Genomic DNA, 12,085 nt, shown 5'->3' with positions numbered 1-12,085 from the left:
GCAGGTTTGGGCAACACAGTATAAAAAGGACAAAACTGTTAGAGAGCATCCAAAGGAGGACTATGAAGATGGTAAAGAGTCTAGAGGGCAAGACGTATGAGGAGCAGCTGAAATCACTTGGTTTGTTCAGCCCAGAGCAGAGCAGGCTGAGGGGAGGCCTCATGGCGGCCTGCAGCTCCCTCACGAGGGGAGCGGAGGGGCAGGCGCTGAGCTCTGCTCTCTGGGGACAGCGACAGGGCCTAAGGGAACAGCATGGAGCTGGGACAGGGATGGGGCAGGCTGGGAGTTAAGAAAAGGTTCTACTCCCAGAGGGTGGTTGGGCACTGGGACAGCTCCCCAGGGCAGTGGTCATGGCAGCAAGCCCGCTGGAGATCAAGGAGCATTTGGACAATGCTCTCAGATACGTGGTTTGATTTTTGGGTGGACCCATCTGGAGTCAGGAGTTAGACTCAATGATCCTTGTGGGTTCCTTCCCACTCAGGATACTCTATGATTCTATGATTTAGAGTTAGTAGTAACAGTCCTGCTTCACATATCAAAACAGATACTTCTCAGGAAAAAGCCTTCCTCCTCTTCAGCAGGAGTGAGGTTGCACTCAGCACAGTTTTCTTGCAGTAAGAAGAAACTAGAAAGTTGACTCTGAATGGGGGGTAAGGAGGAAGATGAATTGGAAATCACAGCATGTAGAACACCTAACGACAAACTTGACTGCTCATCAAACTTGACTGTTCATCCTCCAAAGACTATTTCAGTGAATGCAAATTGGAGGACACAGGGAAGGGCTACTAATACACACAGGAGACTGAGAGCAACATATCCAGTGCCTTGCTCAGGAAAAGCAAGGACCAAAGAAAGCAGTGAAAGGAAGGAGGACCAATGCTTAATGCACAAAAGGGTGAGATCTGCAACAGCAGCTATGGTTTAATCTAACTCTGCTCCAGCTGGCCAGAGGGTTTTACGCAGAACAATTAAAGAAAACACCACCTTTTCAATGCATGTAGGGCCACAACCATTACATTAGCACTCCCAACTCCCAGGGTACTAGTCATACTGCTAGCCTTTCTAATCTCCAGGGATTTTACTGAGAATGCTCAGTAGCTAACATCAAGGTGAAAAAAACAAAGGTTATCCTGTATCTGCTGCCCCTTTGGGAAGCTCTGCTTTCATTTATACATCTCAGCGACCAGCACAGAGCAGAACACACAGTTTTTCAGTCCCCAGGGTGATGCACAGACTGTCATCTTACTTGTTCTACTGCACGGGGAGGTCTAAAGGCATGTAAGCCTCTCACACACAGACCTGTTTAGAAACCCAGGTTCTAAGTTATCTCACAGACTTGGCTGGGCAACTGCTATTACAAAACAACTTGCTGAAGCACAGGACTTCACTCACCTTTCCTTCCTGAGTTACCCTGGCCTGATGGTTTATCAGTTACAGAACCTAAAGGGGAAAAAAAAGGAAAGAAAAAAGACAACTTTTTAGATGTTGAACAATCACACAAAACGTGTAATATTACATGAAAACAGTCAATATCTAAGCCCACAAAGTGTCTATTTACTTGCCAACAGCTTGGTTTAGGATTCAGAGTTCCTGTGGCTTCAACCAACTAGGAGAGCATAAGAAAGTTTTATGCATTAAGGATGTTAAATCAGGATGTGGGTAAACAAGAAATCTTTAGTAGCTGGATCCAGTGATTTGAAAAAGCTCAACACAGCAGTGCACTAGTAAGAAACCTGGAATAAATCCAAGGGCAAGAGGGAAAGATCAATAAGAGTCACTTCTTTGGTTTGCAAACGTCAGGAAGAACAAATCAAAAACAGGTGGTGAGAGTGTACAGGGAATGCAAGGGGCAGTATTCTAAAGGAAGGGATTAAGTGGGACAATTTCCAGAAAATGGATTTCAACCAAGCCCTGAACATCCCCAGCTGTTTGAGAAGGGACATTGGATAAGATCCAGCATGTACTCAAATAGGACATCCTGTTTTTTTCTAATTTACACTTCAAGCTTCATATTATATATATGATTCTGCACTTGTTTCTGCAGTTTGCTTTAGTGCTGCATCATGAATTTTCCACTAAAACTTGAGCTGATAATAAAGGCTTTCTTAACAAATCTGTTACCAAAATGTAAAAATCTATGACAAGCTTTTTTTTCTTTTCTTTTTTTTTTTTTTTTGTGGAATAGCTTTATTCCCAGGGAAATGCTTCTGCTGTGCACCATTATTAAACAGTTCCAGTGATTACTGATCATGCAGGAAACATGGATCTAAAGTCAGTTCCAAGGAGGCAGCTCTGACAGGCCCAAGAGTCCAGTCAAGACAAGCCCTAAGCTTTATTGCCTAGGTACTTTCACTTGCAGATCTGTTCATCACAAGTCTACTGCTGAGTTACAAGTAGGAAGCACATACACAATATTAGTTGTCATAGGCTAACATCTGCATGTCCCACAAAACGCAATAACTCTAGGTTCTTGGTAAAACAATTTTATAAACAGCTCATGATTAAGTGAACAAATCAGCAAAACATCCTCTAAAAATGCCCTACCAAAAACATATTTAGCCAACGATGGAAGAAAGTCATGCTCTAAGCCTTAAGCCAAATTACTGTAGCATTTTACCTTAAACAAAAATAGGATATTAACCTTATTTTCTTTCTGTGTACCTGTAAAACACTAAGCATCCCCTCTAGCTACAGTATTTGACTCACTAGTCCCCAGGCAGCTCCCCAACTTAACTTGAATTCTCATGCAAGTCACTACATTTACTTATTACCCACAACACACCCTAAAGCAAAGAAGATGTGAACAAAGTGAGAAGGATTTAAAAAAAAAAAAAAAAAAAAAGAGTTTGACTGTTGCCATGCTCCCAATCTAACAGGCAAACATGGCAAGGTGTGAGAGCAGCAGTGCATCAAATACCTTTAGGGTGCAGATTGCAAAGCATGATGCCAGAGGCAGCAGTCCCTACATGGCATTACTTAACACATTGGACAATCCTATTCTCACCATCTTTTCTTTTCGGGGGGCAGGTGGACATGATTCTAGTGTTGCCCTTGAATTCTCTCAAACAGCACAGAACAGCTTCCCATCCCTTCCTGTGCCTGGTGTACTGCTGCTGCCACAGCAGCTCTGCTCACTGCAGCTCATAAAGCTAAGGCCATATGAAAATCTAGAACCTTCCCCCAGCCCCATCCCATCTGAGCCATGGGATGCTGTATTTGACTGCAGGAAGAAACACTTCAGTTTACTTTAAGTACAGAAGGTGATGATTTGGGAAGCTTAAATGCTGCTCTGACAGCCTCTGAAGGCAACAAGACTATGACCCAACTCAATTCAGCCTGAGAACCATTTCTTTAAAATACATCTCATGGAAAAGAGAGATCCCATCTGTTATGGGGATTCTTGGGTTTGGTGTACACAGCAGTACTGTGGCTTTTGCCTTGGCTACCAAAAGCCGTGATTCTACTCTGTTACTTTAGTGTTCTGTCCTCAGTGAGCCTTGCACCCTAGCTGCCAGGTGAAAATGCCACAGCCCACGCTTCCTTGCAGGTTCCAAAAGCCAGCAAACAAACAGGGAGATACAAGCAGCAACTGCAGTTTTAAGTTGGGTGAACTGGCCAAGTCACCTGAAAAGATTAAGCACTCTGAAATGGACATGTCCTCCCCATGCCCCTTCGGTTACCAAACGGGTATTTGTTGAAGCCACTCCCACAGTACCTGAACATACAGGAGTTTTGTTCTGTACAGAAGAACCGCTAATAGGCTTGCCATCAGGTGTCACACACCAGCAGTATCCCGTGTAGGTATGGCACTGCACCTGTTTGATAAAACAAAGAGCAGGCATTTCATTTCTCACTCTGTCACCCACCACTACTGTTATAGTCCAGCACCTTAATGGAAGTCCCAACCCAGAAGCATCCTGAAGAAATGCTTCAGAGCAAGGAGATCACACAGAAGAGTATATTTGATTTTGGTGGACATGTTTTTTGACAAAGACTTTCTCCTTCCACCTCCCTCCCCAAAGAAAGATTATTTCTCCTACTCCAACTCCTTTAGCTGCAATTCAGGAGGCAAAGGAAGTTACAGATACTCAGCTGAGAACACTTCAGTTTGGGTACGCAGCAGTCATGTCTCAGCTCATTCCACCCTCTGCTAAATCCTGTTTACTATTCACCATTAAATAATTTCTCCTCAGAGTCCCACTGCATCCCAGCTGCAATGTGGCAAGGCCACCTCAGCCCATTTCCACAGCCACTGCTGGAGAACAGTGGTCTGTGGGCGTTGCAAGAGCATTTTGTTAAGTAAACACAGCTAGAAAAACACAACACTTGACTCGCTATGTTAACAAACCTTCTCCAGATAGATTTGAGCTCTCTCCTGTTACTATGTCAACTCCAGCAGTAGGAGCAAGATGCTTGCTCTTTGCATATTGACAAGGACTTAGGAGCATTTGATGAAGTCTGTAATGAGCCAAAAGGTGCACAGCATAAGATTCAATTTGCTCATCTTTAAAGCTCTGCATCTGAACTTAATGTCTAGAATTGCCCGGCTCTTTCCATCGCTATGGAAGGACACCAGAATGACTAGTTTGGAGGTGGACCTCTAAAGTGAGAAGCAATAAATCCTGATCTAGCAGACTGGTCTTAGTGATGTCTCTGCAGGTATTAGTCCAGTGGCAGTACAGTTTCATCCAGCTTAACAAATCTAATTGCAGCTTTTGCCTCAGCTTTCACAGAATGATCAGCACTTGAATGAATTCTGGGTGTCTTCTGACTTCCCTTGAGACAAAAATAAATAATCATCATAGAGGGATTGGTGTAAAAACTGTCTGTTTCCAAAATCCTTCTCAGCAAATGCACTTTCAGTTGTGGGCAAGTCTGTACCTCAGTAACACCAGCACCTGGAAATGGTATAGAAATGTCTACACTATTACAGGCTTGAGATGGCTCCATCATACACTTCTGATAAAAAACCATGACATGAAATCTGCTTTTTTATTTCTATTTTTCCAAGGAAGTCCTCTGAAGCTGATTTCCCATTCTAGTCCTCCCCCCAGAGAACTGGTGAGCACCGGGGTGTTTGTACCATTCCCTCCCTTTGGGACCCTTCACAACTAGAGTAGTTATTCCCCCTTGCTGACAGCTGGCTCTGACTCCCCAAGGTAGCAGTTTGCTCAGAGACTTAATGATGGTCTTTTTAAAAGGCTTTAAGTATCACATAAAACATGATCTAAGAGCAATTATAACACAGTACCACGTGTTTATCTTGGATTTTACTAAAGCGCAAAGCAATCATTTTGCCTCAAACAAACGCACGGTTAGCAGCCAAAATCAACAACAATCTCATGTACCCACATTATTAGTCACTGTCACTGCTATCTGCACACTTTTTTTTATTCTCTTAATATATCACAAAATTGATTGCAAATTACTCAAAAGTGCTGTGAATATAATTAGCAATAATCAAGTTGCAAAATATTTCTTATTGCTCAGTCTAATCAATGGCACATTCAAGACGTGATAGAAAAACTTGTTTTGTTTTTTTTTTTTTTTAGGTGTTTAGTGCTTATCTTTGCTTATTGCACACGCTACTGTATTCCCAACAGCACAAGAAGCTGTCTTTACACCTGAGCATTAACTGTAAAAATCTTGCCCAGAGATGAAGTCAAATTCCAGGATAGTGTCCCAGATTTGTAGGGCAAGACCATTCCATGTCACATTACAGAAAAAAAGCATTTGTCTGTATTTTGGACCACTCTTTCAGAATACTACTATTCTTTCAGAATACTACTATTTGGACTCAAATATTTTCCAACAAAAATATATCTTTTAAGTATTTCTCTTTTTGCAGTAGCTGCAGTAGTATATAAAAAAGTGAGTGCATCATCTACTTCAGGAGCTCCCCGTGTACCCAGCATTAAAAAAAAATAAAAAAAATCAGGTGTTAGTGACTTGAAAGTTATTTAGCCAAACCTTCAGAAAATAGCAAAGTTGATGGCAGAGGAGTCCAAAAAAATGTATTGGAAATTGAGGATAACTAAAAGCATATTATGCAACTCATCCCAGTGGAGAGCTACCAATTATATGCCACTCACTTATGCCATTTAAACACAATACATTAATAAAGGCAAAGTAATTTCTTGAATAATTAAACTAAGCAAGTCTGATCTTCTCTGGACTGGTATCTCATGGCACCTTTCCCACCCCGTCATGAAAACAAAACAAAAAAAAAACAACGACGAAACGACAACAATCTCAGATTGACAGCACTTGCACACCAACCACATGTGCTACTGCAGCACCAAAGGGCTTCCCTACTACGGATAATACGAGTCATGAAACCTCAGCCCTTATCCTTTCATTCCTAAAGAATGGACAACTACCCATGAAGAACACACACTTCAGAAACCTCCCAAAAATCACTGCAGTTGACTTTCCTGCATGTCTTCATGTTTGATAGATGCTACCTTTCACCATGGTACCTGACCAGGTCTTTCTATATTTAGGTGTCGTAACAATATTGGTCTTTAGACTAATAAGAATTTGTAGTTTAAAGGCCGGAGGAAAAAAAGAAATGGGTATACTTTTTATCAGTTACACAGTACTGCTACAGTTTAGAAAAATGTAAAGGTAATAGCTGATCTAGGACCATATCCAAGCACTGTGTGTAAACAAAATCGACACTAAATTGTGAACATATTCCAGAGCTCCTGTAGTAAGGAATATTGGAAATCCAATTTTTTGTTATTGTTTTTGTTTAAGTTTTTCACATGACTTTAGGCTTGAGTTTTTGTTTCTAACTCCCATTTGATCTTCTGCCTGAAACTCAACCTCAATCTAATCCCACTCCCACAGCGCAATATTTTTCAATAGTCAGAAGAGTAATAGTGGCACCTGTTTACTGCACAAATCTTACCTTCAGCTACTGAGTTTCTTACTTGGGTTTATCAAAATGCATTTGTTAAGAAGAGTTTCATTTTTTTTCCCTCTCATTAGTCTTCTAAAGCTGACTAAGCTTTGACACAAAAGAAAAAGACTTTATTAATTCTATATACAAAATAAACTTGAGTGCTAACCAAGCTCTGGGTAACAAAACGCTCATTACTGCAGGAAAGGCTCATTACAAGCTTAGCTTGACATCCCAAATTGACGTACACCTGTCCAACAGCTGAACATTTTAAGTTACATAACATGGAATCAGAAACAAAACTTACAGATCATTCGAGGTCTTTCTGATTCCTTATTAACAGCAACACTTTCAAACAAAAATCAAACTGCAGTTTAAAGCCCTGCAAGCACCTGCATCCCTGATTATGCAGGAGGATCCTCTTTCTGTATTTCTGGGGTGAGAAATACGCCGTCTCAGCTGTGCCTCAACTGAAGGATGAAAAGTATGAGGGACAAGCCCAACTATGCTCTGCTGCCATTGCCCAAATTAAGAGTGTGGCAGCAGCTCCTTATTCCCCCGTGCTATTACCACGTGTGAAATCAAACAGCAGCTACCCCACTAGCCACTGGCAGCATGAATAAACTCCTGCCCTCGTATTCATTACGGTATGAAAGCATTAAAACCATCGTCACTGGCAGACTCCTCTGCCTCTTCATTCCCAAGGGAAAAAGCTGCTGCTGTTTGGGTTTCTTCAGCATCTCACCAGCAACGCCAAAATCAGATTCCCAAACAATTCAAAAACTCAACAAGCAAGCTGCACTACCTCTTCACAACCATTTGAAAAAGGAGAACAAAGGGGTTGTTTCCAACATGGTTATTATACCCTTACAGTGAGCGGTGGCACCTCTGCCCTGGTTTAGATATCTTGCTGTACTGCCTAGCCCCTGGACTGTGTCATCTTTTCTGCCAGGCTAACATTGGCTGACTATTGCCAGAAGTCTGCCTTGCCTTTACTGACAATTGTAGGGAACAATCAGCCTACAACTTAAGCTTGAGCTTCTTTGGAATTGCAACTCCTTAAATCATTCTTGCCACTTTTTTCTGTTCACTGCTCAAATTTAATTCTTCCCAAATGATGTTGTGCAGACATATTCCCATATTCCCAACATGGTTTTATGCAGCAGCTGCCTTCCTCATGCCTATGCACTGCTCAGGAAGCACTTGCTCCATGGGAATTTCATTATTAATATGTAATCGGGAAATAAGTGATTTGTGGCAAAAGCATCTCAGCCACATTCAAGGGCATTCCCAACAGACACACACTGAACAGATATTACATAGCTCAGGAGAGGGATCCCCAGCTAAAATTACACAGACTCTTTCAGAAGCAAAAAGTGACCCCTAACACTAAGGATGCATGATCTTATACTGTTGCTTTCTATAAGGATGTCCACTCCTGTTTTAAGAATCTTTACTCTCTTGACCAGTTCTTCCTTGAAGATATACATAATCTCCAAAGTTGCCACCTCCTTACTCATCCATGGGTTATTCTTAGGTCAATATACAAATGCAATACAAAACAAGAGCTGGAAGAGTAGCAGGCAAGTCTGCAGAGCAGCACTCAGAGACCTCTCCAACTAAAGCCTTTTATAGAAAGGTTCTCTCTTAATATTAAAAAATAAGCAGAGGTATCTATTAATCGTAGCCCAGATTCTTTATGAAGAAAGCTTCTTTCTTTCCAGACATATGATTAGATGTTGGAGTGCTCTGGAAGTTGTCTGATGACAGAAAACTGGTCCAACAAAGACAGTTACTGACCCCGTCATAAGACGACAGGTTTGCCTGATGTGCTCACAGCAGTCTTAGTGCTGCATCGTAACTGCACCAGCGGCTGCAATTTTGAGAGCCCTGAAATCAAAGAAACTCTCCAAGTATGCTATTGCTCTCAGCCACGTGCATGCAGACTTGCAAGGAAAAGAAACCAAAGCTAAACAGTAGAAGAAGGTGGCAAAATAGCAAGACACCACAAAAAAGCCATAGAAGCTTACATCCCCAAAGCAGGGATAAGATTATTCATGTTCATATTCATTTGTCTGAAACTGATTCTGTTTAAAACCTCAGCAACCTTCTCTAAAAAAATTGCTTGGGGAAAAACTATGAAGAATGCAAGTCTCTCTCAGCCCATGGCAACAAGCCCAATGGCACTAGGCAGCAAAAGAAAGTGCACGGATTACCCAATAGAGCCTGTTGTTTATGAAGAACAGATCACAGCAGGTTAAGTGCAGCATGGAAAGGGAATGGCATTTATGCAAAATACAGCATAACAACAAAAAAAGGAGAGAGCCAGTCTCGGGAACAGAAACCGGTTTTAGTCTCGTCCAATTCTGCACAACAGTATGTGAGCTCGGTTTTGTAAAATTAATCAAATTACTCATATCAAACATTCTTATGTTGTGAATAACTCAAATTTTATCTGCGTGCTTATATTATTATTGGCTAACCGCAGAGAGCTTTTGTTATAGGAAGTAATAGTCCTCTCACAGAGACTGAAATATAACAAAATACCCCTAACTCCATTTTCCAGAGCAATCCACCAGGTCTGCCCCCATTACAGTCACCCCATCATGCCTGCAATGCCACCACCTCTTCCATGCGACATTTAGATGTATAAGCAGTGCTAAAATGGAGTTTGATAAGATCTTTGCCATACACAAACTCCCAAAATAAGGGAAGCTGCAGACACAGTGCATAAAACAGTTATGAAAACCAAGGAACAGACAGGTTCCTGCTCCCTTTCATGCAGCACACACAAAACCCTTTATAAGTAGCCCTGCCTAGGAAAATTGTACGTCCAAGCAGTAGAATTGGTGGCAGCACTTTTTCTCAGTTTAGATTTTGCAAACTATCAAAAGAGACAGTTTATAGGACTTAAGACACCCAGGATATCTTTAACAGGTTCAATCTGATCAAGTCAAGCAGGTTCTTTGAACACTGTTACCTCTACCAAAAATTGTTTCCAAACTATTTTTGAATATTTTTAATTAAACAAATTAAACAAACCCCAGGATATTTTCAAGTCTGATGGTGATGTGGGCCTGAACACCTACTATGTATGCATCTACAAAGAAGAGGTTCAGCTCAAGATCTGAGCACAGTAACAAGATACCTAATATTCGATGTACATGCGCACATCTTCCTTTTCTCTCCGAGTTTTTCTTATTAAAAAATATTTTAGGTAAAAATGTTACATGGCAGGGATGAAGTTGTTGAAAAAATTTCCCTAGCCAACTCTGAAATATGTGCACCTGAGTAGATTCTTGCTGGGACAGGGATCCAAAGTTGAAGACCATGGTGGATATTCCTCCTAGAATCATCATTGTGAGATGCTGCCGTGTTCTAGGCTTTCCAACTGAGATTTTGGAGTTCAGATGGAACTACTCACTGGGTATTGAAGCAGAATAAACTAATAAGTGCACAAATCTGACTTCTGCAAGGCCTTGGGCACTTTATGAACTGGCCTACACAGTTCCTCTGCAGAGCAGAACCTGGGGGTGCCAACTCTGTGCAAAAGAGAGGCAGTATCCAAACCACCTCCACCAAACCAGATCTATTTGCGAGCTGCTGGAAGCAAAAACTGTTTATACTGTTTACCAAAATTCTACAATTTATTCATGCTTTTAAAATCAAATTAAATTAATTTGAACCAGAAGCTAAAAGAAATATTTGTCTCAAGTGCAGATTAAAACCAGTTAGCTTCCTTGGCCATTGTTTTTCATTCACATCTTCAGCAGGGGCAACGACCTTAAGTGCTGCAATACAACTGATGAAGCTGGTTCCTGAGGTATGTGGAACGCAGGGCATTATGATCCAAGGAATGATGTGAATTTCAGTTAATGCCAGTTACAAAGGGATCAGAGGCTTCCTTCCACATGCCAGGTAAAACAAAAGCATTTTAGTGTTCAGAGATAGAACTAAACGGAGGAAGAATGCAAAATATCGCTTGGCCGCCAGCTCAGAATACATAATTTTTGTGAGCAGTTTCACGCTGCTTCTCCACTGAGAACACTGGCAACCCACACTGCCCTGGGAATGTGCAGAAAAGAGGCCTAGCAACTGCTCCACAACCCAGACACCAGTACCAAACTACCAGATAAACCTGTCTGAAATAAAGCTTTATCAACTGCACTCTTATTCCAGCTTATTAGACTTTAAAAAAAAAAAAAATTGAGCTGCACCCCCACTTTACTCTCCAAGAGGCTGATGGACAGCTGACAGAAAATGAAAACTCAGCTTTCCTTCCCCCTTTCTTCTTGAGCTGTGAAGTTCAACATGGAACAATTAGCTGGCCACTGTGCTAGGTTTTATACATATTCCGTTCCAGTGCCAACATAACCTGAGCAGCTCTGCACAAAATCAAATTTCAACAGTTGAGACCGCAGTTAGATTGCAAAAAACTGCAGCTACATCTCTTACCCCACCTCCCCAGGATGGTCCACACTGCACACATATGATGCTGCTCCAAAGGAGAAGTATGCAAAGCTGGCAAGATGGATTAAACTTTTCCCACTTCACCGTGAAAAAACAAAAACACTCCCACGTATCAGATAATGGGAGGGTAAGGCTGAGGGGGAACACAGATTTTTGGTGCGTTATCATAAAAAAATCTTTCCTCTTCTTTTCCCTGAGGCATTGCAAAGTGTTTGAACCAGCCCCAAAGCTTTTTGACTCATCTTTTTGAAGCCAATATTGATTCTATTTAGGATTTTTTTTTATAACCTTCAAAAGAATTTGCAAACAACAATAACTAATGAATTCTCAGAATTCTCTGGGGCACAAGGTATCTAGAACAGTGCTAGATATAGGGAAGCTAAAGCACAAGCGTTACATGATCTACCCAATTTCACAAAGCAAACGTCACCAGGGATGCAGAATTTGGGCTTCTGAGATCTGTGCCAAACTAAGGAGACATCATCCCTCTCCTACCTGCCAGGGAACAGCACGTGAACCATTTTTATCATCTAGTTCAGTCAGCACTGGAACACCACTCAATACACTGGTGGTAACAGAGACGAGCATCGCTGTTCATTTCTACTCTGCCTTGGCAATGTCACAACACCATGGCACGAGGGTTAGACTAGATGATCTTTAAGGACTCTCCAACCCAAACCATTCTATGATTAGCAGACTACTCTTCCTCTC

General features: G+C 41.5%; 1 protein-coding gene across 12 annotated transcripts in view; it reads right to left on the bottom strand.

Annotated features, from left to right (window-relative positions):
- The window catches only part of SMOC1 (SPARC related modular calcium binding 1), a 127,417-nt gene that overhangs the window by 67,670 nt on the left and 47,662 nt on the right, over window positions 1-12,085 (bottom strand). For all 12 annotated transcript variants that reach the window (XM_080595432.1, XM_080595433.1, XM_080595437.1 and 9 more), the window contains 2 exons: window positions 3,716-3,815; window positions 1,393-1,440 (listed from right to left, as the gene is read on the bottom strand). In XM_080595432.1, the coding sequence (XP_080451558.1) occupies window positions 1,393-1,440; window positions 3,716-3,815 (148 nt within the window). The remainder of the gene's footprint in view (window positions 1-1,392; window positions 1,441-3,715; window positions 3,816-12,085) is intronic.

The sequence above is a fragment of the Anser brachyrhynchus genome, assembly GCF_964034855.1.
Source record: "Anser brachyrhynchus genome assembly, chromosome: 5".
Classification (NCBI taxonomy): domain Eukaryota; kingdom Metazoa; phylum Chordata; class Aves; order Anseriformes; family Anatidae; genus Anser; species Anser brachyrhynchus.
This window is presented reverse-complemented; position numbering and strand designations above follow the sequence as displayed.